This window comes from Suricata suricatta, chromosome 2 (assembly GCF_006229205.1).
Source record: "Suricata suricatta isolate VVHF042 chromosome 2, meerkat_22Aug2017_6uvM2_HiC, whole genome shotgun sequence".
In the NCBI taxonomy this organism is placed as follows: Eukaryota; Metazoa; Chordata; class Mammalia; order Carnivora; family Herpestidae; genus Suricata; species Suricata suricatta.
Window position 1 is genome coordinate 155,692,647 of NC_043701.1, and position 27,441 is coordinate 155,720,087.

The window sequence follows — 27,441 nt, forward strand, 5'->3', positions numbered from 1 at the left end:
TGCAACATTGAAGCACCCGGAGATGCTGAGTCCGGAGAAGAAACCCTTTAAATGACCTAATTTCCTAATTCTATCCTTGATGCTGCACAGAACCACTTTATTTCTCTTTTCTTTTAATGTTTAAAGATTTGTGCTGTGTGGCCATTAGGACGCACTTAGGAAGCCACTAGGAAATGGATTGCATTTGTGTCCTAACAGGGCTGTCTGCCCTTGACAGGACCAGATAGGTGTAGGAGGTCATCACAGGAAACAGAAGCAGAAAGTGGACCTCACTTGTGGTGCATGGTGGCGGGGCAGGTGTAAGCACTAGATTTAATGCAAGCTGTAGGACCTCTGGGGTTCCTTTCAAAACTGAGTCTCCATGATTCCATAACTTTCCCAACAAAACTTGGGTAACTTAGCAGGTGTAGTCTGCTTTGTTTTCTTTTCTTGTTTAGAACTTGGGAGAGAAGAATGAATTTGTTCTCATTTGTTAACTAAGCAGCTCCCTTGGCTTTTGATCAGGTAGATTTTAAAGGACAGGATAGGATATGTGTGTATATGTATGTATGTATCACTCTGTGACCCCGTGAATTTTGGAAAGTGGTCCAACATGTCATTCATCGGACTTGGGTGACTTGGGTCCTACACACCCTCTACCTCAGATTAGATTAGATATTGCTGTAAGGACATTTATAAAAATTTGTGCTTTCCCCTCACCCTGAACTCGAATTGATTTTACATCATGTATTTACTCTTCTTCACTATGAGTTCTGTGAGTGTGGAGACTTGATCTTTCTTGTTTAGCACTGTATCTCTACCTAAAACCCTGTATGTACCTGGCACATGGACAATACTTATAAATGTCTGATACATAGATGAGTAGATGATGGATGGATGGATGGATGGAGTACTACATCTCCACTATAGTCAAATGTTTAATAGATTTGGGCACTAGGATGGGCACCTTTTATTTTCAAATGGGTAGACCATAGTTCCCTTTTCAAAAATTAAATATGAACATGAAATTAGTCAAGAGTCCAAATATTTTAGAAATGCTCTTACCTGAGGCATAGTCCCTTTGAGGAACACTTGGAGGTGCTTTGACTTTGAGCCTATAGATAACAACCATCAGACAAATGGTCAGTGGGTAGGACAGCTGTTGTCAAGGCCCATAATATAAGCAGACATAGAGATAACGGACAGATAACTAATAGAATAATGGCTTCTTTTGGCGCCATCACAGAGAAAGACTAGTGTACTGTAGATGTAGTGAAGCCATTCCTCAGAGTCTCCTGCCTCCTGCATCTCCCCAGTGTACAATGGCACTGTGACCTGGCAAAGGTGAAGCCAAGCAATGGAATGTTCACAAGCACAGAGTTCAGAGCTTCAAAGAAGAAGACTGTCGATTGGTTGATAAGATGGTAAGAGAAGATGAACTCGGTTTGAGGTAATGACCCAATGCGGGCGCCCGGCGGCTCAGTCAGTTAAGCATCTGACTCTTGGTTTCCGTCCGGTCATGATCTCATGGTTTTGTGAGTTCAAGCGCTGCCACAGGGCTCTGTGCTGGCAATGCGGGGCCTGCTTGAGATTCTCTCTCTCTGTCTCTCTCGGCCCCTCCCCGACTCTTGCTGCCTCTGTCTTTCTCAAAATTAAACGTAAAATAAATAAATAAATACCTCGATGCTTTAAACAACAAGAAAAATATTAGTTATAATTAGCACTTTGGTTGTAGGTTGGACTGAGACTGGTTTTGCACTATTAAAAAAAAATGCCAAATAAGAGAGCAGTAATTGTCTCCAGGTTGGGGATTGTGATATTTCACTTATTTAGAAATTGAACTGTTTCAAGCACTCTCAAAACTGCCTTAGTATCTTTAGGCAAATATAGAATGTTTGAATATTCACAATCCTTTCCTACTCATTACAAGAAGAAACTTAAAATTACATTTTAAAAGTGTATTCCAATGTTTAGGCTTTTTATAAGTTCTGACAACACCTCCCATTCTATTATTTGAAATGGGCAAGTTTTCTAGTAAATTATTAGTCTTAATAGTAGTTGCCCATTTTATGTAAGAATGATTTGCTTAAGGAAGTTTAAAAAATATATATAGAACCTATATCCAGTAGCCTTTATTTACTAAAACATCACATCCTTTTATAGAGGCAGGATATAAGGTAACCATCAAATGCAAAACATATTTTATTTCTTGGAGGGAAAAAAAGCAGTACAGAATTCATGTTTGACTACAAAAAATAAGCCCTGAAAAACCAGAATTGTAATGTTTCAAAAATAAAAATATTTATATTTGCATAGAAATTGTGCTTTTTGTTTGCCCCAATGCTCTCAGATCAATTATTTCATTCAATTCTCATAGCAAGACAGGCTGTGCTGGGAAGTCATTATCATTAGACGTATGATGAGGTCCAGAAACAGAGATTATCCACGATGTTATAGGGGAAAGAAACCGTTGAAAACAAACAAGGAATAGGACCAGGTCTATTCTTGGACGAGGAAAATTTTGAAAAGCAACCATTCCCCATTATTGCCGTCATTCCATAAAAGAAAAGGAAGGGTATTTTAATAATCCCCAAATTTATGAAGGTTATCATCTCTGAATAAAGGACAGACTCAGGAAAGGGCTGTTGGTCACTGAACACCGACCAGGAATAAAAGCTGTGGTTTGAGCCTCCCTGAGCAGCTGGCAGCTGCATGCCAACCCCCAACGCTTCAAGGCCCTTATTTTCTCGTTTGGCCATGAACCAGTGACGACTCTGTCACGGTCTTGTGTTAGGAAACCAGCGTGTTCAACCGTGCTTCCTCCTTTCAAGGTAGCACTTGTTGCCTGGCAACGAGTAAGGGCTTAACTGCAGGTCCCTTACAACCAAAGGGCCACCGACTTCACCCAGGGTAACGACTATGGCAGCCAGATTTTCCAAGCTGAGAAGAAACATAGTTTGCCAAGTACAAGTGCATTTTGGGAACAATGGGCATTAAAAAGAAAGAAAGAAAGAAACTGTCTGAAAAAACGTGAGCTCCATGGCTACTGTACCTATGACCGACCATAGGCTAGAGAGACATTATACAAAGGCTTCATACTATTGAGAAAAGTGGTGTATTATAAAACCAGCAGCTGTGGGATAACTAATCTAGAATTGCTAGTGATTAAAACAATGATTCGCAGGGTTCTCTCATTTCAATAGGATTCTGTATGTGTCCGAAATATTAAATGAAAATAATCACATGCCTCTCCCTTCCACAGGACAAAACATGGAGACAAAGTCTCCTCCTCTGGGAACTTGTGACCAGTTCCCCACAAGCAGACCATTTTAACTATTTTATGATAATCACGTATACGTATTGAGACTCATTTACATTTCATTGTCTAAAAACACCATAAAACATGATTTCTTTCAAGTTTAGCAAAGACCAAAAAGAATGAAGATGTTCTGTCCTTTTTATATGTGTATATTCTTTAATGTTTATTTATTTATTTTGAGAGAGAGTACAAACAGGGCAGGGGCAGAGAGAGAGAGGGAGACAGAGAACCCCAAGCAGGCTCGCCACTGTCAGCACAGAGCCCAGTGTGGGGCTTGAACACAGGAACTTAAACTTGAACTCAGATCACGACCTGTGAAGCTGAAATCAAGAGTCAGTCACATAACGAAGTGAGCCACCCAGATGGCCCTGTACATACTATGTTCTGAAAGTATAGGTAAATGAACTTTTATACACTGTCAATGGTACAAAATTTTTGGAAAGCAATTTGGTAATATCAACAAAAATGTCAAAGATATAAATTCTTTGATCTAGAAATTTCATTTCAGGAATTTAGTTTTATGCCATACTCAAAGTCTACAAAAATTATTTATTGAAATGTTATTTATGGCAGTTAAACTGAAAGAAATGGTCACAAAATTTTTGATTGATCTTATCAAATTGCCCTCCAAGAATATGCCTGTTTAAACTCCCACATCTCCCTGTCTTTAAAAAGTGTTCACCAGGGGCGCCTGGGTGGCTCAGTCAGTTAATCCACAAACTCTTGATCTTGGCTCAGGTCACGATCTCACAGTTTGTGAGACTGAGCCACGTGTCTGGCTCTGTGCTAACAGCCCAGAGCCTGCTTGGGATTCTCTCTGTCCCTCTCTCTCTGCCCCTCCTCTGCTCACATGTGTGCACACACTCTCTCTCTCACAAAATAAATAAATAAAACTTAAAAAAAAAAGTGTTCACCAATACATAGCTGGTTAAATGAATGATAATAGATTTATAGGAGACTATTTATCAGCTATTCAAAAATGAATATGGTTTATTTTTACATATCAACAAACAGAGATGTCCATGATACAATATTAAGTGAAACCACTAAGCAAAGTCAAGTTGGTAGAATGGTTTATGAAGTACAGCACCATTCATGATGAAAATGTATGTATGTGTGTATAGAGAAGTGTTACATCTATGTCAATATGTGTTTGTGCATGTGAAAACACACACATATAGATATTTATACCAAACTCACTCATGACAGTGTCCATTTCCTGGGAATAGACTGATGTGGGGATATCGGGAAGTAGGAGATTTTGACTTTATGTGATTCTCGATTCTTTGAATTTTTTCTTTCCTGGTGAATCACTACTACTTTCAATTTCTGAAAAAAAGAACTTAAAAACTTAATGGAACACCATTTCCCCTTTCCTCTTAACTTAGATTTTGAGTGGCAAATATAGATATGTGCAATTTTTATTATCTTTTATAAAAAGCTTGAGAGTTTCTGATGTGCAGGAAGATTTGGAATTCTAATTTCCTTCTCCAAATGCCAACTGAAATGCTATTTTGGGGCGCCTGGGTGGCTCAGTCAGTTGAGTGACTTTGGCTCAGGTCATGATCTCACAGTTCATGGGTTCGAGCCCCACATCAGACTTTGCACTTAAAGTTCAGAGCCTGCTTAGGATTCTCTGTCTCCTTCTCTCTCTACCCCTCCCCTGCTCATGTTCTTTTTCTCTCTCTCTCTCCCTCTCTTTCAAAAATAAATAAACATTAAAAAAATTTTAAACTCCATTTTAAGGCTATAACTGAAAAAGCAAAAATTGAAATATGGAAAATAAGTATGGCATCCTAAAGCTGCTACAGATGTGTCCTTGTAACTTTTCTTTTGGATTTCTCCAAGTGTGTCCTAGTGGCCCCCAACTAAATAGTTATAGAAGCTGATTTTCCTATTTCTATACAGGTCTTTGTTGACATTTTCCACCTCAAGTGGCACAGCTTCACTTTCACTGCAGCAAGAAGGAAAAGCAAAGTGGCCTGAGTATCACCCCATTCATTTGCCACATTTCCTGAACATAGCTCCTACCACCATGGACTCGGGCCACCAGTTAGAAAGGGTTCCATGCTAAAGAGGTTGCAGCTTCTCCCTCAGGTAACAGGGAACTTTGTCTCCTTCCACTTAGTACGGCTGGAATAACGTGTTAATTATATAAATGAGCTCTTATATAGTGCTCTGGAGTTTCACTTACTTTTTGATCTTGTTCATTATTCCACCTTCATTGTTCTTGATGTCATGGACCATCTTTTGAAGTTGCCTGCAAGAAATAAAATCAAACATAAAATATTAATAACTAGGTTGATTTTTTTTAAAGTCAAAGGGGAATACAAAAAGGGAGGAAAAAACCCCTTTAATAAACCCCTGGTGAGAATTGTGTCATATTTAATTGACCATCAGCTACTTGAGTAAAGGCAAAGCATGACTGATAATGTAAGGAGCATGGTCATTGGGCCATGTGTGTACCTGTCCCCTGGATGTCTGGGCTCTAAAGAGAAATTCTGGTTTCCTGGTAATTCATTCTTAGGAGACCTGGTAGGCAAAGCCTCTGGTAAATCTCACAGTTCGTCAGCTCACTGTCCTTAGAGCATTCACATTGCCGGGACCGAGCTGCCCTGAAGGACAGTGGGCTGAGATCAGGCCCAAGAATTTTTTGGTTAACTTTACCAGGTTGAATCTGGAAAAACTGTCACTAGAAAGTTGTACATATATGGAAGCCATAAAGAAAATGATTAATAAATCTGACTGCCTAGACATTTGGAAATTCTGTAGAACAAAAAGGAATAGGCACAACATAAAAAAAAAAAAGAACGACATGCTGGAAGAAGTTTTTGCAACACAAGAATAATAAGGACTATGTGTTTTGATTTACAAAGAAGTCTTATGACTCAGTAAAAAAAAAAAAAGATTAATAACTCAATAAGAAATGGGCAAAAGGTGTGAACATACAGCTAACAGAAAAGGACGAGTGGCTAATGGACAACATGACTTATTTTTAAAGGAATTTTCATCTAAACAATGATGAGATATGTTCTGCTTATTAAATTGGCAAAACTTAATGTGATAATACCCTGGGGAGGGGCACCAGAATACGGATATTCTTGGGAATGCAAATTGTGACGATCAATATCTGTTAAATATTAAAACCTCCATGCCTTTTGACCCAGAAATTCTACTGCTAGGGATTTGCTGTCCTGAACATGGTCATAAAACTATACCACTGCATACACACAAGCATTGTGTTTAATAACCCTAATCTTTCCGGCTTCCCCACTAAATAAAACCTGGAAACAACCTAAATGCTCATCAATCATTAAAAGGGAACTAGTTAAATAAACTTTGATAAAGCCATAGAATGAATACGACAGAGCCTTAGAAAAAAGAAAAAAAAAGAAGCACACATCTATATTGCTGATATATAAAAATCCTTAATACAAATTAAGTTAAAAAATACGGTGAAGGAGAGAAAGAAAAAAAGGAAGAAAGGAAAGGAAGTTCAGAATAATGTGTATTGTGTTTGTGTGTGTGTGTGTGAGATTGATTACAAAAGATATGTACGTTCATATGTGCTGATAGGTGCCTAACTTTTTAGAAAGATAGGGAAAGAGTTATTCAAAGAAGGTTTTCTTTATTTTTTTTAAGTTTTCTTCCGCTTTTTATTTATTTTTGAGGGACAAAGAGAGACTGCACAAGCAGGGGAGGGTCAGAGAGAGAGGGAGACACAGAATCTAAAGACAGGCTCCAGGCTCTGAGCTAGCTGTCAGCACAAAGCCTGACACGGGGCTCGAACCCATGAACTGTGAGATCATGACTTGAGCCGAAGTCAGACACTTAACTGACTGAGCCACCCAGGCGCCTTTCAAAGAAGGTTTTCAAAGTCAATACAGTGTCCTCATACAAGTTAGGAAAAGGTACCCTTTCCTGAGCGGACCCTGCTCAGTGGCTTGCCACACAGCTTGGCAAATAGTGAAGGACAGATCTCAACCTGTACTTGTCCTCATAGCTGGGTGCCCTGGTGCCGATGGCAGAGTGAGGGTTGGGGGCTTGAGTGGGGTTAGGGCTTCTGCTTTATAAAAAGGAGACTTTCATGGTACAGTGAAGGTTTTTCTATATTATTTAAATGTTCACAGCTTGTGCATATATCATTTTTATACCCTGTTTATATACATATATAGAGAAAAATGTTAAAAGTTGGAATCCTGGGCCATGTTTTGTTTCTTCATAGTAACTCTCTGACTTAAAAATATATATGTAAATATGTTACTTACATATATTGATATTTATATGTAAATATATCTATAAATATGTTCACATGTTATGTGTAATACACATAAGTAATGGTGTGCATAAATATATAAAATATATATTATTATTTAGTATAATATATATTTAGTATAGTAACTCTCTGATTTAAAAATATATATGTAAATATGTTACTTACATATATTGATATTTACATGTAAATATATCTATAAATATGTTCACATGTTATGTGTAATACACATAAGTAGTGGTGTGCATAAATATATAAAATATATATTATTATTTCTATATATGTATAAATGTAAATTATATGTATAAAATTTCACACGGCTCTGGTCTGAAAGAGTAGGATGGTTGAATTCACCCTTCAGGCAAGGCTTTCCTTTGTTCTGAGGAAACCATCTGATTGGGCCCTATAGTTAACAAAATGCAAATCTTATCCACAGCCCTCATTGTTGGAGAGAACTGATTTCCCGCAAACCTGCATGCACAGTTCTCTTGTTCTGGGAGCCAGGCCTTGCATCAGACACTAAGAACGGTGGTGCGCAACTAAGCTCGGCAGAGGCGCCCGAAACCCTCTTGACTGGGCGGGAATCCGGAGAAATATTCTCTGGCTCTGCATAGATTTAGGACCCACAGGTTGCAAAGCGCTTCAGCGTGGGTGGAGGAGTTTGGAGCAGGAAGGAGGCTTGGCGGAGGGGCTCTGCCTGGCCCAGCCCGTTGGCGTCTGCCGCTAAGTGTTAATTTAAGGCTAACTGACCCATCTTGACTGCTGTTCTGCTGTAGTTGTTTACTGAGGGGCCCTTGGCACTAAGGGGTGGGTGAGATTTACTGGGCAGGGGTAGACCCTCCTACCCATAACCATCCTGGGAAAAGGAAAGTTCTCAGACAAGGAATGGGAACTCGCCCTGGGGATCTTAGAGAGTTCTCTCCCCTTCTAGGTCTAAGGATTGTTAGGAGCTAACACTGAAGAGCTCAGACAAACCTGAGGGGTATGCGATGGAGGGGGTGGGGGGGGAGGGATACAGGGGTGGAGTGCTGGCTGGCACCTGAGGCTCCCCAGCCATTCGCATTGCTCCTGAATGTCCAGTGGTTTCCTGTCACAGCTGGGCCTCTGGCCTCCGTTGGGCCACGGGGAAGGGTGGGCCCCATGCCTGAGGAGCAGAGGACACAGGGGGCACACGCTGGAGAGCGGTGGAGCAGAGTAAGGGAAACTTCTTGTAGGCCACCCTTCAGGCTGCATCTTGGGGAATTGTCTTTAGAACTGGGGGACCCACTGAGGGGCCCATGTGGGGATGTGGGGACGGGTCGGAGCCAAGCAGTAGGTTGGTAAAAAGGAAATGAGATCACATTTTATATCCCCAGTTAGGGAGGCTGTGCTCACAGAGTCCACTCATACGAGAACTCAGCAAAGCACCAGGCTCAGCAGCAGAGAGGAGAGAATGGATGAGGGTGAAGGGGGACCACCCCCCAACCGAGACACACAGGGGCTCCCTAAAGCTCGACCTTTGAGCTGCCTCAGAACTCGGCGGGATTCTAGAGTTTGTTCACATGTAGTAGGAGCCAACCACCACCGCCCCATCTCCTTTTCCTGCAGAACGTATAGGGACTCTCCAAGACAGAGGAATGAGGGGAAATGGGAGATAAGACGTCTGGACACGAGAGAAGGAGACACTGAGAGAGAGAAGTTGGTTTGATTGGGAAGCAATGTGATAACTTCCAGTGCAGAGCAGAGGGCAATTCCCGCTGAAGCTGATGTAACTGAATGGAATGCCTTCAGACTAAATTAAATCTTAACCAGGTTCAAAGACAAAATGAGCCAGAGTGAAGGATGCTCTCTGAAGTTTGTCAGCAGTGAGACACAGAGTAAGAGGGAGCCAGGGGCTGATTTGTATAAGCAACTTCGCAGCAGGTGTGTCGACAAACAGGTGTACATTGTCGCAATAGAGTTTCATGTAATTCTGTCATTTGCTCAACTTGGGTTTGGATGCTTCTCCACCTTTCCTAATTTATTTTCATTATAGATTATTAAAATAATTATAACTTAATATATAATTAGAATACATTGCTGAATTGCCTCATTAACTATACACTTTGTGCTCAAAAGTTCCTCTCGCTCTGCCTCTCGTTTGCACAAATCTTGATGCTCACAAACTGCTCAGCTTCCGGCAGCCAAGTTTCTGTTACCTGGAAAAACACACTGCCAGCCAAACCACAACGTGGCAATGCACTCAGCTCATTTTATCAATTATCCACACACTGCGTGATGCCCAGTCTTCCTGCTCTCTGGTATCGGTCTGCTCCACTTTGGAGCACTTTATTTTCCCCTCTACTACAGCATAGAGCCCATGCAAAGGAATGTGCAGCTGCACTGTTCCCAGATTTAAATACCAGCTGTCTCACTGTGATAAGTCGCGAGTAGGTGAAAATAGGAAAAAAAAAAGAAAAAGAAAAAGAAAAAAGAAAAAAAAAGGCATCTCTTTGATCAGCCCTTTCAGAGATCCTTCCACCGATGGCGGAAGGACCACAATATTCTAACCTTTAAAATTGTGAAGAGACAGCCATGTACAGCAACAAAATGAATGAAGAATAAAGCTCATCTAATATATTTTTAAAAGAAGTCAATAATGTATTTTTAAGTGTATTTATTTTGAGAGAGACAGAGAGAGTGAGGGGGGATGGGCAGAGGGAGGGGGACAGAAGATCTGAAGGGTGCCCCAGCGCAGGCCTTGAATTCACCATGGCGGAGGTCCTGACCTGAGTTGAAGTTGGGTGTTCAACTGACTGAGCCACTCAGGTACCCAATAATGTATTTTTAAAGTAGCATGGTATTTCAGCATTTTACAATGGTGAGTAGACTGTATAAATGATTATAATTATTATTACTCCTATAAGCCAAACCCAATTCTACATTCTTTCCTTTGTCATTGATTTAACATTTTTTTCCAAGCTTTTGAATTAATGTCAACAACGTTAGTTATTTAACAACACCCTGAAGTAGTGTGACCCAGGCTGAGCCTGGATCTCAAAAGATTTAGATCCCACAATGCACTGAGTTGGAAAAAAATTGTATGAAAGTTAGCAGCACTTTTTTTGCCTTCAAAGAAGTAGTTTCATGTAGAATCTGATAGACCAGTAGTTCCCACTGTAAACTGTACCTGAATCACCCGGTGGGCTCTGGAAACTGTGGACCCCACCTCCAGAGCTTCTGATTGGGTAGGTCTGTAGTGGGTCAAGATAATTTGCATTTATGGGGTGCCTAGGTGGTTCAGTTGGTTGAGTGTCCAGCTTCGGCTCAAGTTATGATCTCACATTCTGTGAGTTTGAGCCCCAAGTTGGGCTCTGTGCTGACAGTTCAGAGCCTGGAGCCTGCTTGGGATTCTGTGTCTCCTTCTCTCTCTGCCCCTCCCCCCTCTCAAAAATAAATAAACATTAAAAGAAAGATAACTTGCATCTCTAACAATTTCCTTGGTGCTGATTCTACTGGTCAGGAGACCACTCTCTGCACACATCCCTTCCCCTTCCTTGAACCTTTTAGTTGTGCCTAAGTTAAGGAAGCAGATTCTTGGGAAAAGTTCTCAAGAATCCATGGGTGAAGTTTCAGACAAATAAACTGAGTGGTCCGTTCAATAACCTAATCTGGGTGTGGGTTTTATAAACTGTCCTTCCTTTGTGGGACTCTGGACTTTTCTCTGTGTGGATTTAGACTGGTGTATTTTTGTTTCATAGTCATGTGCTTTCTTCTTTTAATTTTTTTATGTTTTATTTATTTTTGAGAGCAAGAGAGACAGAGCACAAACAGGGGAGGGGCAGAGATTGTAGGGGGAGACACAGAATCTGAAACAGGACCCAGGCTTTCAGCTGTCAGCACAGAGCCCGATGTGGGGCTTGAACTCACGGACTGCAAGATCATGACCTGTGCCGAAGTCAGACACTTAACTGACTGAGCGCCCCAGGTGACCCCCATGTGCTTTCTCCTCAACCCATAGTTTGCTAAAGCAGCAGAGTGTCAGTGAAGGGGGGGCAGGAGGAACATGCCCCTCACATTTGCAACAACGTAAAAAGGACTGGATCTCCCTGGCACAGAGCCACATGGCCAGGACCACTTGGTGACGTTGGGACACGATCATATCCCTGTCCCTGGAAAACGGGCTGTCCTTGCTGCTCCTCAGCCTGCAAAGACTCTAGTCCAGGAAGTGAGGAAAATGAGGATACGGTAAACAGGCCTTGGGCTTTGCAACTGGATGTCTCCTGTCTTCTGGGGCCTCCTGGTTATTGGTCCCTCTACAGGTTGACCTCTCCAAGGATTTTATAGGGCAGAGGTGAGCTGGCACTTGAAATAGTCTACTGCTGGGAGCAAAGCATGGACGACCTGAGGAAGGATCCAGGACACCAAACGAAACCTTGTCTTAGCAAATATAAATTGTTCTCTGTGTTGTGCTTCCTTCTATTATTCCCCAGATTTCAGCAAAGTGTTATGTATTAATAAGTCTGTTAGGATTGTGGGCAAATGAGGAAAGGATCTGTGGCTAAAGGTGAAAGAGTCTAAGAAATTCACAAGGTGCCTGGAGGGTGCCATCTGCTCCACAGTGGGGGGCGGGGGTAGAAACAGCTCCAAGAAGATGGGCTCATGGATCTGGAGACCAGCAAGAGCCAGTGTGGGGCAGTGTGGGAGGTGTAAGCCGCCCTGAGGCTCCCAGGATGCCAGGGCGGAAAGCTGGTGAAAGTGGGATGGGGGTACTGTCATTTGAATGGCAAAAAATAACGTGACTTTTTCTCTTTGGAGTCACAGGTCAATAGTGGGTGGTCACGTAGGTTATACACTTTTTAATTTTATAACTTCATTTCTGATTTTTTAAAATGTAATCTATGCTAAGCAAAACCATCACTGAAAGCCTGAAAAGGCTACATACTGTATGATTTCAACTAGAATTTGGAAAAGGCAAAACTATGGAAACAGTAAAATGATCAGTGGTTGTCGTGATTTCAGGAGGAGGAAGGGAAGGATGAATGTGTGGAACGGGATTTTTAGGGCAGTGAAAGTATTTTTGTATGTAACTGTAATGGTGGCCACATGTAACATGTTCATTGTATCAAAATTTCAAATAATACTTAAAATGTCACTCTTAATTCCAACTCCCACTATTAACATTTAATTAAACAGGCTTCTAGGGGTTCCTAGGTGGCTCAGTCAGTTAAGTGTCTGACTTCAGCTCAGGTCATAATCTTGTGGTTCATGGGTTCGAGCCCTGCATCAGGCTCTGCACTGACACCTCAGAGCCTGGAGCCTGCTTCAGATTCTGTGTCTCCCTCTCTCTCAGCTCTTCCCCCACTCAAGCTCTGTGTCTCCCCCTCAAAGATGAATAAACATTAAAAAATTTTTAAACAGCCTTCTAATGTTTTACTACACTTGTATGGTATGTATAGGTTTTACATAATTAAGATAATGCTTGACATTTTGTAGTCTGCATTTTCCACTTATATTTCAAACATTTTCACAATTGGGTAGAATCCTTAGGCTTTGTCTGCTTAGCCAGCCAGTTTTTGTCTGTACCTTTTCTCTTCCTGCAAACTGAAAAGGCTTTTAATTAGTTGACACTCTGACCTGGGTTTTTGAAACGCTCCCTGGGTGTGACAGGGAGCAGTGAAATGTCAGGACCCCTGTGCTTGAGGGAGTGGAGAGAGAAGACCAGACCAGACCCCAGCGGAGCAGGAGCACGAGCTGTTGAGAAGTCCTGGATGCCTTGTTTCTGGGGGCTTTGGATCAGGGGGTGGGGCCCAAGGGGCAGGAAAGAGTCCATCTCAGGTTCAAATCCACATCACTCTAAAACAATGTTTTCCAATGCTAGCATCTGTGAAATGAAGATAGCTACCTTGCAGGGTTGCTGTGAAGATAATAGACAATGGATGTAAAGTGCTTGTCCACACAGGAACTTTTAATCCACCATAATGGCTCTTCTTGCGGAAGACCCCGGGGACTGGTTTAGACCAGGAACAAAGCTCAAAATCAGTGTCCGCTGCTAGAGACAGGAAGGAGAGGTAGGAGCGCTTTCCCACCTGGGTTGATTTCCTCCAGGCCAGGAGGTGCTCCAGAACTGGGTTTGGCTGTGGGGTGTTGTTGTTTTGTTAGTGTTTTTTCTGGGAGGGGGTGATGGGTGGTTGCAGGGAGAACGCCCCCAGCCTGGCATGGCTGATTGGTACCAACATGTGGGGGAATCATCCACTAACCACAGTTCTGCATAAAACGGCATTCTGTGCCCTGACCTGAGTGGCATTTTGATTGCTAGCCTACAGTAATACCTTTGCAAAAAGATGAATTATTTTGGGTTCTTAGGCTGCCTTGAGCCCCAACAAATGCTTCTGTAGAGTCAGCTGTGTCCAAGTGTAAGAAGAGAGCATTTTGATCAACACTAAGTTTAGTACAAGTCAAAATAATGTGCTTGCCAAAACATGGAATTCAATTAAAAACAAAAATTCAGATTGCTGGGCTTGCAACCATCCCAGTGGAATAAAAATCCCAGTTAGGGCTCAGAAATCTGCATTTTAATAAACTTCTTGGGACCAGTGACTCTTATGCACACAGAAAGCCAGTGACCTTTATTAAAAGAAGCAAGGCAAGTTTATCTGCTTCTAGTCCCGGCTTAACTGTACAGAGCACAAGAAAGGACCCCCGGCTTCCAAAGTATTTTCCCACCTGCCTCCATTGCCTGAAATATCTTGAACAGAAAGCCTTACTCCATAATGGGATGCTGAAGGCTCGCCCAGGCACTCTCTCTTCCCGGGAAAGGAACAAAGGACTTTTAGCCAGTAGTGTGATGTCTGCTCTCAATAGGGGAAAAGAGCAGAGAGAATCAGCTGTGGGTGCCAGTGACGGGCTTTGGCCTTCACCTCTGCTCAGATCAATACAAATTTGACACAGAGATACTTTTCATCTGTCTGCTCTCTGTTCCCTGGCAACCTGGCACCAGAGCAGGGCTCCCCACTCCAGGAGCTGAACCCAAACAGCCCAGCCTTATTCAGGCAGTATTTTTTTTTTTTTAATTGACGTTAAGAGCTTACCTCAATGGGCAGTCTCTATACATCTTCTTAGAGGAGGTAGTCTTGGTTTTGGCTCCACATTAGAGTCACTTAGGGTGCTTTAAAATATTTTTCACATTTATTCATTTTTGAGAGCCAGAGTGAGTGGGGGAGGGATGGAGAGAGGGGGAGACACAGAATCTGAAGCAGGCTCCAGGCTCTGAGCTGTCAGCACAGAGCCCCACTCAGGGCTTGAACTCAAGGATGGGGGACCATGAGATCAGGACCTGAGCTGAAGTCAGAGGCTTAAAGACTGAGCCACCCCCTAGGGACCCCCAGGGTGCTTTTAATAGTCCTCATATCCAAGGCTCCCCAACAGACCATTGGCTCCAGGTGATTCTAATGTGTGGCCAAGGTTGAGGACCACTGGCCACATTATCACTTGTAGGAAAGACCCACGGCCTAAGAGAACACGGGAGAGGAATCCTTAGATGCTGGCCACCTTTCAGAAAAGGGTCTACTGGCTGAGAGCAGGTGGAGGGACATAACAAATCCAGAAGGGTGGACTGGTGGACACAGGGCTCCACCGGGGCCAACAGAGCACTGGGAAGGCACCGCACATGGATAGTTTGGTCCCATTGTCAAAAAGTAGTCCAAGATACTTTGTATCTTTTACAAAATATCTTTCCAATAATTTTGCCAAATATAGGAGATGATTTCAAAGATGGTATTATCTGGTATTCTTTTTAGTAGAAACAAAAGGATCAGAAAACATCTCACTTTCCTTTCAGCTCTTTAATGCACTCACAGAAGACCATGAAAGGCAGGTTTTAGCCAGCTTTTGCATTTCGGCCTTTTCCAGAAAAGGTGGAATGCAAAGCAAGTTAATCAGTGAAAATCCCTGTTTAATTTGGATTTAGGAACGGATTAAAGAGGGTCTCGGATGAAAAGGACTCTTTGCAAACAAACCGAGCAGATAAATGCTTCCTTCTTCTTCCCCCCACATGTTAAACACAGTCGGATCCAGGTCTGGAGCTTTATTTTGTCAGTATCCATGGGGCTGGTCCTCTACGTGTGAGGGGTTTAGTCAGGGCCCTTCTCAGCTACTGTTCCTAAACCCCAGCTTTCGCCAGGCCACGCCCCCCTTAACAGCCTGCAGCAGCAACTCGTGTCTCCTGAATAATCCTGATTTTTTTCTCTTGGCTGAGAGTTATTCACTCTTGTACTGAGCTCCTGGAACCCTGCTGACAGCCGGCCTAGACCGGTGAAATATCTACGTCTGCTTGGCTGGGTACCTTAGAACCGCTGTGCTCTCCTCACATCCGGCTGTTTCCTCCAACATATACGTTCCTAAGATCATTCTGGAGTAGCAATCTCTCTAACATTTTCCTCGGTATATATAGAGAAGTGAAGAAGACATCTATTCTCTTACTTCCTTCCACCATGAATGGAGTTTTAAAAATATAACGATCATCACCCGGTCTGCCTATCCTTTATCTGACTTCCTCCTTTCTGAAATGATCTTCAAGTATTGACTCTGGGTTTCTTTTTAAGATGCTACTTATCATTTTTATAGTATATTTTATTTTTGTTGTTAAATTTCAATACAAGAATTGTATGATAGAAAGTTGAAAGCTTCTGATAAGAAAGAGAAAAAGAAGACAATGGAATTTATAATCTGGTACCCATGAATACTCAGGCTTGAAACTTCTGGCCCTCTCTTTCTCTTTGACTCTTCATCTCCTACCACCAGTTCAGTCAATTCACCTCCAGACAATCCTTCCTGACTCTGTTTCCTCATGCCCACTCCTTCCGCCACAGCCATTATGATCTCATGGACAACGGACTACACCAATACCCTCACACCTTGGTCTCCCTACTTCAGTCCCTCCCTTCCCCCCAATTCGCTTTCTTAAATTGCCCTGATTTATATCACCCCACACACGAATTGTCTTCAATATCTCCCTGCTTCGTGCACGATAAGATACAAACTCATCTGCTTGGCATTCGAAGGCCTTCACAATCTGGACCCAACCAAACATTTTAGACATAATTGTGATGCCCACTGTTACGAACCCTCAATTGTTCCCACTCCATTCCTTCAGTCCAAGGCCCAGCTTAAGTGGTTCCTTTCCCCTTCCAGATTATTCTCAGGCACAGGAAGGAGGTCACTTAGGGAAAGAGCACTGCAGTCCAGAGCGGTGGATTCTGCTCTTATCTCTGCTGCTTCCTGGCCGCGCCAATCTGAGCAATTTCCGTCACCACTCAGTGCCTCGTTTTCTCTTGTAAACTGAGAAGACTGGGTTACGGGGGTGCTCAGGCCTTTTGCAGCTCTACATTTTCTTTCTGTCTATCCTGGATTTAAAGCACTTCAGACAGGACTCCTGATTGGTCATTTAATCTCCATTGCTAATAGCAATTTTTGAACTATTATTTGGTTCATGTGACATCTTTGGTATGCTGTATCTTAAACTTCCTTCCCTAAACTCAAAGCAGTTTTGTTTCTTCATGTTATGAAAGTAATGCATGCTAATCCCTAAAAATTCATAGGATACAGGCATGTAAAAGGGAACACTCCTCTTTGCTGGGCACAGGAAGCATCAGAGGGCTGGGAGGGCCCCTGCGAAGGGTTGGCTGACTCGAGGTTTTAAGATGAAGTGTCCTGGGAGCTGGATCCTGATGGGGAAATAGAAATTCAGCAGGCACAGGAGTGAGGAACAAGAGCCAGGTGGCAGGGACAGCAAGTGCGGAGGCTGGGAGGTGAGACTGGCTGGGGTGTTGGGGGTCTGGTGAGAAGCTGAGAGCAGCAGGATACGGGGTGTTGAGGGAAGGGTGTAGTCAAAGATGAGGCTGGAGGGTGGGGTCAGGGGACCAAGGGCCTTGTCAGTCAGGCCAAGGAGATGGGTTGTAGGCAGCAGGAAGCCCCTGCAAACCTTTCCTCAGAGGTGTGCCCTGATTCGGGTGGAAGAAGGGGAAGGGCTTCAGCGTGGAGACACCGATGGTGGGGAGATGGGTATGAAAGCAACCCTCTCAGGCCCCAGCCCCAGCCCCCAGATACCAGAGGGGTAACATCAAGATGCCCTTTAGGGCATCAGGCGGGCAGGAGGAAGAACTGATGGCTGCACGGTGGACCATGCTGGGGTCTCAGGCAAAATAAATGCACAGTATCCATCCTATCTTCATTTAAAATGTCAGTATTTGGGGGCATCTGGGTGGTTCATTCAATTAAGCATCTGACTTGGGCTCAGATCATGATCTGAGTTCAGATCATGGTTTGTGAGTTCCAGACCTGCATCAGTGCTGAACCTATTTAGGATTCCCTCTCTCCCCACTCTCTCTTTCAAAATAAATAAACTTAAAAAAGAACCAAAATAAATAAGTAAATAAACAATAAAATTTCGACTTTTTGTTCATCATGAATTTCTTGGCCTTATTTTTGATTCTTAAGTATTATCTTGAAATACTATTTAACTTACTGATGGGAAGGGGTTTCCCTTAAAGATAAATGTTAATATTACTTTTTACATGAAACAGGTATTTGTCTTCTTTCGTCTACAAACACTGGATGAGTGCCCGCGGAGAAGGTCAATGCCAGACACGGAGCTCACTAGGCTGAGCACATATCCTTCCCTCCCGAGTGTAGCAAAGAGGTCCTTCAGACCCTTAATCACATGACAAAAACCTTCTGGCTTCTGTGAAACCAGAGGACAGACACAGACAGAGACTGGGGGAGTCTCTGATTCGCACAAAATATCTTCCTTTTGGATAATTTCTGTCTCAAAGCTAAAGTCTCTGGTTAGGAACCATCATCTTGAAACAGAAGGCCACTTTTTAGCGACATATTTGCATGCGACAGAGCCTGTGTCATCCCATTGGCTGGAGGGCTTCCCTCCTCTGCCTAGCTAGTCCCCTGTTAGTCCTGGCCCAGCTTCCTCATGTCCCTCCTTCCTGTGGTTTCACTGGTGCTATATTTAGATTTGCAAATTCAGCAGTAGAGGGGGCTTCTTCCTTCTAGAAAGTGAGTCCACACTGGAGATGGCCCAGATGTTTTGACAGCCCCTTCCTTGGTGGAGGAAGCCCCCCAAGGCTGAGTTAGCACCCCTGCCCCATTTCACGGATGCAGATACTGAGGCCCAGAGAGATCATGTCTTGTCTTGGACCACACAGCTAAGAAACCCTGACTCCTAGGTTTGCCTCTCATTTATGTATCACCGTGAGAGAGACTTTAGGAATGTCCTGGGTCAATCCAATTGCTGTAAGGGAGGAAACTAAGTTCTAGAGAAATATTGCCATTGCCCCAGGGTTGATCAGCTAAAGGGGCTCCTGGCTGGCTTGGTCGGTTGAGCATCTGACTTCGGCTCAGGTCATAATCTCAAGGTTCGTGAGTTCTGGCCCTGTATTGGGCTGTGCACTGACAGTGCGGAGCCCACTTGGAATTCTCTCTCTTCCTTTCTCTCTTCCCCTCTCGCTCCTTCTCCTCTGCTCACTCACTCTTTCTCTCCCAAAATAAATTTTAAAAAGACCGCTGGCCTGGCTTCCTGGGCTTGGACTGCAACCATGGCTCTGGGCTGTGGCACAAGAAGGTGGAAGACACAGTCGCTGCCATGGAAAAGCTGAGCCTCTGGCAGGAGACCTGAGCCATGTGTGGAAAAGGAAGAACAGGGTGTGATGGAAAGAGCTAGGAGAATCTTTAGCTAACCAATCTTTTTTTTGACCCTCATGATCCTCTGAGGTAGGTCCTATTATCCTCATTTTTCACTGTGATTAAAGATAACCACACAACATCAGATCGATCATCTTAACTACCTCTCCGTGTCTGGATCAGTGGTGTATTCACGCATACATCGTATATTCACATTGTTGTGATCACCCCAGTTTTAATAGATGAGAAAACATTTGGTCAGAGAAGTGCAGTAGTTCGCCCCACGTCCTACACGCAGGCAAGGAGAGCTGAGATTCAAAGCCAGGCCTTATGACCCTAGAACCCACGCTCCCAACCACCTGGATAACCTGTGCTGACTTGTTTCAGCCTGACTCCTCTCCCGGACAGGAGGGGACCTCTTTGGACACCTCCATCTCTGTCCCTGGAGAAGGCATCCGATCCTTCTACCAAGCAAGCAGTTTTTACTGGGGCCACATGTGCCCCCACCACCGCCCTGCTGCTGGTCCCCAAGAGCTGACTTGCTGCCAGAGGGAAGCGCAGGCTCCTAGGGGCCTGTCTCTGTCTTTAAGGAGGAGCAGAGAACAAAGAGGAAGGGACAGATGGCAGGAAGAGAGGGTAGTGCTGGCAGGTGGGGAGCCGGTAGGAATGCTGTCAGGACACAGCGGGGTTTAGGACCTGCGGACGAGCAGGGTGGCTGGCCTCACGGAGAGAGACAAGAGCACCATGTGCCCACGCATCCTGTCTCAGCACCCTAGTGAGAAAGATGGCCCAGGAGTCCGGGCGTGGAGGGACGCATGCAGCTTACCTGTGAGCAACTCGCTTCTGCGGTTCTTAACCACCCGTTAACCAGAGAAAGTAACTTGCAAGTTTCTCCAGACACCCCACCATTTCTTTCTTTTTTTTTTTCCTACCACAATCTGCAAATACTGTGTGATCGTCTTTGGCGTGTCTCAAGTGCTGATCTGGGTTATAAAACTGGGCCAACTTGCACAAGCAGGAGTAGGGATGATCCTATGAATTACTCTGAATCCTTTTTAAGAATCCTGGCACGCTTTACCCTGACAGAGGAAGGTAGGCCTGGAACACAGCACCCTGAGGCTGATGAGGTGACAAAGAGAAGGGGCTACACGAGATTCAAGTTCGTAGATGAGTTGTCACTTGCTGTGATGGTTTCTACAGCTTTGCGGGGCCTACAGGGACGCACTTTCCTTCCTCCCAGCACAGGGCGGCCTCGCTGGTCCCCGACCTCAGCCACTCACACAAAAGGGAGGGCTGGGATGGGGGAGGGAAATCTCTCCCAAAAAACCATACATAAGCAGGTTGCAAAATGCAAAAAAGTTATAGGAGGCTCCTGTACCCACAGATGACACAGACTGTTGGTTTGGAAGAGTCCCCAGAGGTCATGTTATTTAATCCTGTCACTGTGCTCAGCTTTGACGTGCTCTTTGTTCTAACAAGGTGCAGACGGCTAACATTCTGCTATGCTCACGGCCCCTCCTCTACTGGCATGGAAATTGCCCTGAGGAACTGATGATTCTCAAAGAGCAAATCTGTAAGATGATGTGACGCATAATTCTAATCACATTTCAGAAACTTCCAAACATGTAATTCTGTGTAATTCTGGGAAAAGAGTGTGTTTTTAAGAATTTAACGTGTTCTTTTATTTATTTATTTTAACGTTTATATATTTATTTTAAGAAAGAGAGAGAGCGTGAGTTAGGGAAGGGTGAAGAGAATGAGAATCCCAAGCAGGCTCTGTGCTCAGCACCCGGGCGGGGTGGGGGGTGGCTGACACAGGGCTTGATCTCATGACCACGAGATCATGACCTGAGCTGGAATCAAGAGTTGGATGCTTAACTGACTGAGTCACCCAGGCAACCCAGGCATGTTCTTTTAAATTAAAAAAAAATTGTTTTTAATTAATTTATTTATTTTGAGAAAGATAGCGAGCAGGGGAGAGCAGAGGGAAAGAGGGAGAGAGAAAGAATCCCAAGCAGGTTCCACGCTGTCAGCACAAAGCCTGATGCAGGTCACGAACCCATGAGGTATGAGATCATCACCTGAGCCAAAACCAAGAGTTGGAAGCCTAACCAACCGAGCTACCGGGTGACCCGAGCATGTTCTTTTAAAGATTAACCTTGATGGGAAAGAAAGGAATCTTGCCTATGTCTACACAGCACAATATAATATCATCACCCACTTATCTGGGCATCCATTTCAATAGCGAAAAGCAAATATATTTTCAGAGTGAAGAGTGATTTTGAGGAATATTTCCAGTATGCTGAAAAATTAGACTCAGTTAAGCTCATTTCACTGGGGTATGAATAAAACCGCTATTGGGGAATATCACATGTAGGGATTAAAGTGTAATTTCTTAAAAACCATCCAGAAATACTTATTAATAATACATGAAAAAACACTTTGAGACAACATCTAATTGGTCAAAAAAAATAGCACAGGTCCCCAAAATATAATATTTTAAGTACGGAAAATACTTTTTATTGTGGTGAAACACACATCATGTAAAATTCACCGTTTCAACCGTTTCAAAGTGCCCAGCTGAGCCCCGGTCAGGAACCTCACGGTGCGGTGCGGCCACCGCCACTCTCTAGTTGCAGAGGTTTCACACCGCCGCAAAGGGAAACCTCATACCCACAAATAGGTCATGAGCAATTTTAAAGCAGATTTCCCCCCATTTTATTTGGAGGTACTTACACAAATCGCTTTTGTTTTAATCGTTTTAAGAGGTTGTTTTTGGCATGCATCAGGTATATTAGGCCAATCATCTGTGACTGGTTTGCAAATGTGATAATTTTTGAATGTGAAGAATGATATGAAATGAAAAGTCCTTCTATTATAAAAAAAAAAGGACTTTGACCTTGAGCAAGCTGTAAAGGCCACTTAAAAGGCAAAATAGTCACAGATAAAGGTGAGGATCTGGTTTTCCAAGAATTTGGTATTTCATTTGCCGTTTTCTTGTTAAAAATACACTCCCCAGGTTTGTATTTTATCCCACCATAGTTATTTGCATTAAAGTAAAATGACTTTCCTTCCAGTCAGGGCTTCGTGTGCTCAACAGATTCTTCTTCTCTTTTTTATTTTTTTTACTGTTTTTAATTTATTTTTGAGAGACAGAGAGACAGTGCAAGCAGGGGAGGGTCAGAGAGAGAGGGAAGTACAGAATCTGAAGCAGGCTCCAGGCTCTGAGCTAGCTGTCAGCACAGAGCCCGACGCAGGACTTGAACCCACAACCCGTGAGATCATGACCTTCATCCTGTAGCACTTTACACTTTGAGCTCAGTGAAGTTATAAAGTAAACAACAGTAACAACAACAAATTGAATGGGGGGGGGGCAGTCTCTAACCCTCTAGGGAGCACCCTCAGCCACAGCCCCCGACCCCAACTCCCTTTGCTTAGGTGTGGTATCCCTCCTCCCCTCTTTCCCTCCTTTTTATCACTTGTTCTTCCCTGAACAATGTTCCTTTCTTTCAGCTAACAGCTGTGGACTGAGCCACCACTGTGCCTGACAGAAGGGCCCAGCTCTCTGCCCTCCAGTGGCAGGGGTGCTGGTGGTGGATAGCGTCTTACTGCCTTAACCTATTACCTTCTGTGACCTTTCATTTCAAACCAGACTCTGAGACACCGCCTTACCCACACGGATGCCTTTTTAATGACACAATTTGGGAAAGCCCCGGCCAGGAGGGATTTGGGGGAAGCATCTACTGACCCCTTCCTCTCTGTTGAACGTATTCACGGCTACAACACCCCTATTATGTTATATATTATCATAATAATATATGATATTACTTTCCAGATGAAAAAGCTGAGGCGAAAAGGGATTACGTGACCTTCTCAATGACCAAGAGCTAGTTAGTACGCAGAAGTATTCAAATCCAGACCTGCCTGATTTCAAAGATCCTATTCTTTCCTGTACAGCAAAAACACCTTTCTGAGCACTTCTTAAATTATACCACGCTGGTCCTGTACGCTCGGTCTGTGCATGACACCAACTCTTCTCTCGACAATTACAGCTCATTCTCAGACTACACAAACGATTGTGGGAACGTTCTTGGAAAAATATGTATCCGTAGATATCAAACGTGCTGGGTCAGCACAGAATTCAAGTGCAGACCAGGAAACCTGTAAGAGCCTGAAGTCCTGACGAGTGTGGTTCTGTAGGGCTTTGCTGGGGTTTCTCACTAGTAAATTAGTTCCTTAGTTTAAAAAAAAATGTCTAGGGCAAATTCAGAATACAGACTAAGCTGGACTAAGCTCTGTTAGCCAGTATATGACACAGGGTTAAATAAAAACAAAAAGAGGGGAGTGGCCTGCGTTCTCCCTTCACCTCACAGACAGGCAGGGAGATGTGGTCCTGGGCAGGCTCTGCTAGCGTGGGCTTGGACAGTGACTTCGCCCCTCTGGGCCTTAGGTTTTGTGCCTCAGAAATAAAGTTGCTAAAGAGCTGGCCTCTCGGGTCCTCGCTGGGAGACCTGTGTGAGCTGGGTGTCCTTCCACAGAGCAGGGGGAGCAGGCTCAGCCGGCGTGGCTCAGGGAACCTGTGGCCAGCACTGACTCCATCATTTCTGGGGCCCAGAAAGTCCAGCAAGGGTGTGCAGGGAGAACACCAAAGCTGTCCCTGAGGCTGAGACATCAACAACGCTGAGCAAATAGAGAGACACGGGGTCGTCTTAAAGAAGCAGAAAGGCCCCAGGTCAGTGAGATTTAAGGGGGCTGACAGAGGAGAATCCCAAAGCAAGAAATACAATGTGTCTGACAGGGAGAGAGTGGCAGCCCCCCGCCACTATCCAACAGAGACAGAGTCTGGTTAAATGGGCTCAGATGGTTTCCTCGGCAAGGTCATATCCATACGGGCAACAGCATTACAGCCCTTTGGCTTGGAAGCAGGATCTGGGGTCACCCGGAGCGTCTGACACTACAACACACAGCAACCCACACCGGCCTGGACCCCTTGCACACCCTTTCACCGTTCCCAATAGCGTAGGAAGATCACACCAACTGCTCAGCTCTGAATAAGATTAATACCCAATACTTAAAGAGTCATGGGAGGCTGAGTAGAGGACTCCTTTATAATAAAGTTACATCCTCAAAACCCATCCATCAGTTTCACAAAATATACACCAGTGGCCACAGGGAGACCAGGCAAGACAGGGTGACCTGTGCTGCAGAAACTATCTGAGGTGAGGTCACTGGGATCCGTGCCTCACAGTCAGTGCTGCAGCATCTTCACAGGGACCGAGAAGACACTGAAGGGTGGACGGATGCCTATCATCTCCCCTCCACCCCGCCACCGTCTTCTATCCCATAACATTCTGCCCACGGACCTCAGGGCAGCACATTCTGCCCTAGGACAGACACAGCTATCCACCTCGGTCCGGAGTTAGTCATAGGATCAGATCTATAAGCCCTTGGGCCTCCTAACAGCTATGTTACCACTTAATTTGCTTTTTATGCCGACTCTAAGGGTTTCCACTCATGGTTTACCTGGTCTGCTTACAGAGGTAGAAACAGAGACTATGCCAAGACGATCTTATGCCTGGAGATCTTTCCTACTCTCATTTCTCTACCCAGCAGACAACAACATATACCCCATTGGTGCATATAGTTTGTGGAATCTAGTTTTATTTGACCCTATTTTTTTTTAAATAACTCATTGAAATATAGGCCCAAGCACCTCTAGCCATCCTCTTTGGCAACCCGTCACCCAAACCATCACAGATAGAGGAATATCAGCCCAGTGAGCAGAGGCCCATCAATTGCAAAGATATGTATTCTAAATTTTAAATACATACCATCGCTATAAGAGTATACAAATGAGGAGGGGCTTCCTGTTCCAGACAGAATTCATTTACTTGACCTAAATCAGTTTCTCAACAACAACACTATTGAAATTTGGAGCCAGGTAATTCTTGGCTGTGAGTACTGCTCTGTAAATGCAGGGTGTTTACCAGCATCTACCTATTCGGTGCCAGCAGCACCCCCCCTCCACATTTGTGATGATCAAATGTCCCCTGGGGGACGAAAGTGTCCCTGGTCAAGAAGCACTAGCTAAATGATGCAGCCAGGCCTTCGTGGAGGGCAGCAGAAGGAGGCTTCTATGGAGTCTCTAAAAATCCAGAGAGATCTCTCCATTTACCTGCTACAGCTATCATTCATTTTTTTTCTTATTCATATTCTGTTTTTTAAGTTTATTTATTTATTTTGAGAGAGAGAGAGGAGCAAGCATGAGCGGAGCAAGGGACAGAGAAAAAGGGAGAGAGTCCCTAGCAGACTCTGTGCTGTCAGTGCAAAGCCTGACACGGGACCCCATCTCACAAACTGTGAGACCGTGAGCCAAAATCAAGAGTCTACATTCAACCGACTGAGCCCCCCAGGCACCCCCTCTTATTCATTCTTTAACCAGCCTGGATTCCTTGATACCACTGCATGAGGGCAATAGTAAGATCCTTGGATCTTGGAAAATGAACCAAACACTAAATTCTCTACTGAACAGATGAGGTTAGTCATCTGTGGGGGGAAATCAAGAGACTATCTGTAAATGTGTGCCCGAAGTGTCTGATACCAGCCCAGTCTCCTCCAGTCTGGTGGTGTAGGAGTCCTGGCTGGAATGTAGCTGTGGCTCCATTCTTGCAAAGCTAATTAAGTGTATCACAGCCCACTTGGAGACCAGCTGCATGAGGAGAAGGGAGCTGTTCAGCTGTGGCCATCACTGAATCCAGGACAGAGGGTGCCTTGGGTATATGGACTCTGGTTTAGGGTTTTCCTGGCACAACCATGCCCAGAGTGGGTGAGAAGGGGTGTCTTGAGTTTCCTTAGGCGATAATCCTGAAAGCTACAAACGCTAAGCAAATTCTAGTAATGTGGCACCAGTGTAGTTTGCCCACGAGAAGAAAGAGGCCTTGTGTGAGGATTCCATCCAGTGGTGCGACACAAGACGCTCCACTGAGCAGCTTCTCAGCTGACATAATGCAGGTGGGCTGTGTGAAGAGAAATACTTCCTGGGAAGTCTCTTTTGACTCTACCGTTAGATGCTGTGCCTTCTTTTTGCCTTCCCACATCAGCACAGGCCTCTGCCCTAGGCTTATAAAAAATGAGAGGAGAGACCCTCCCAGTCACATTCAAGAGTTGTTCTATCCATCATGAGGCCCTGGGCAGCTTCCTGCTCTGCTTGCCATTCTAATTAAAAGGCCCGGGTCCATTACCATGAGGAGGAAGAGAGACAGCAAATGGTCACTCATGATGTGTGGGTGGCTATTGTGTTTACTTTTTTATTTACTTGTTATACTGACCATGACTCAAATACCATTCTTGGCACATCAGCCCATGTTGTCTTACTTTGTCTTCACAAAGAGGCTGTGGGGAAGGCACAGTTTTATTTGACAATCGAGGAAACTGAAGCTTACAGAAGTTGAATGATTTCCTTAGGATCCATATGTTAGTAATTAGCAATTGAGCCTTTCGGGCTCCAAGTGCATCGTCCTTCTAAATACGTCATAGCAACCTTCTAGGTGACGTCGTTGGATGTTGTGTAGTTGTGTCTTCTGACCCCACTGTTTAGGGATGGGCAGCTTTCAAAGATAGATGATTCAGTCAGGAAACATCTCCTGAGGGCTTTGGGATAAAAATCTTTGAAATCTGCCTATCTTTAAATAGTAGGTCAGAGAATAGTCTCCATGCCTAACGGATCACACAGGATCCGAGCAGAGAGGGGCTTTGGGAATTGGCTTGTCTAAACTCTGCATTTGTAGATGGGGACACAGGGGAGGAAAGGACTTATCCAGGGTGGCATGGTAGAAAAGATATACGTGGAACATATAAAAGCATCATAAAAGAAAGACTACAGGGTGTGGTAGGTGAATGGAGGTGCAGAGAGGGCTGAAGTAGAGTTGGGGTTGATGATGATGCCATTGACAGAAATAGGGAGGCTCAGAGATGGAGGTAATGGCAGAAAGGTGAAAATAAGGTGAATTTCTTTCTTTCTTTTTTTTTTTTTTAAAGTAATTTCTAGGGGCGCCTGGGTGGCTCAGTCGGTTAAGCCTCCGACTTCGGCTCAGGTCAGATCTCACGTTCGTGGGTTAGAGCCCCGTGTCGGGCTCTGTGCTGACAGCTATCTCAGAGCCTGGAGCCTGCTTCCAGTTCTGTGTCTCCTTCTCTCTCTGCCCCTCCCCCTCTCATGCTCTCT

General features: G+C 44.2%; 1 protein-coding gene and 1 long non-coding RNA gene across 4 annotated transcripts in view; one reads left to right on the plus strand and one right to left on the minus strand.

Moving 5' to 3' along the window:
* Nucleotides 1-27,441, minus strand: part of BLNK (B cell linker) — a 72,789-nt gene that overhangs the window by 42,306 nt on the left and 3,042 nt on the right. For 2 of the 3 annotated variants that reach the window (XM_029932307.1, XM_029932306.1), the window contains exons 2-3: nt 5,493-5,558; nt 1,045-1,094 (exon numbers count right to left, since the gene is read on the minus strand). In XM_029932307.1, coding sequence (XP_029788167.1) covers nt 1,045-1,094; nt 5,493-5,558 — 116 coding nt within the window. Of the gene's footprint in view, nt 1-1,044; nt 1,095-5,492; nt 5,559-27,441 lie in introns of those variants that run through there. The other variant, XM_029932308.1, reaches the window with a different exon arrangement.
* On the plus strand, nt 1,359-5,591 carry LOC115285736. The gene is made up of 2 exons (XR_003905672.1): nt 1,359-1,403; nt 5,207-5,591. It is a non-coding gene; the product is annotated as an uncharacterized LOC115285736 (long non-coding RNA).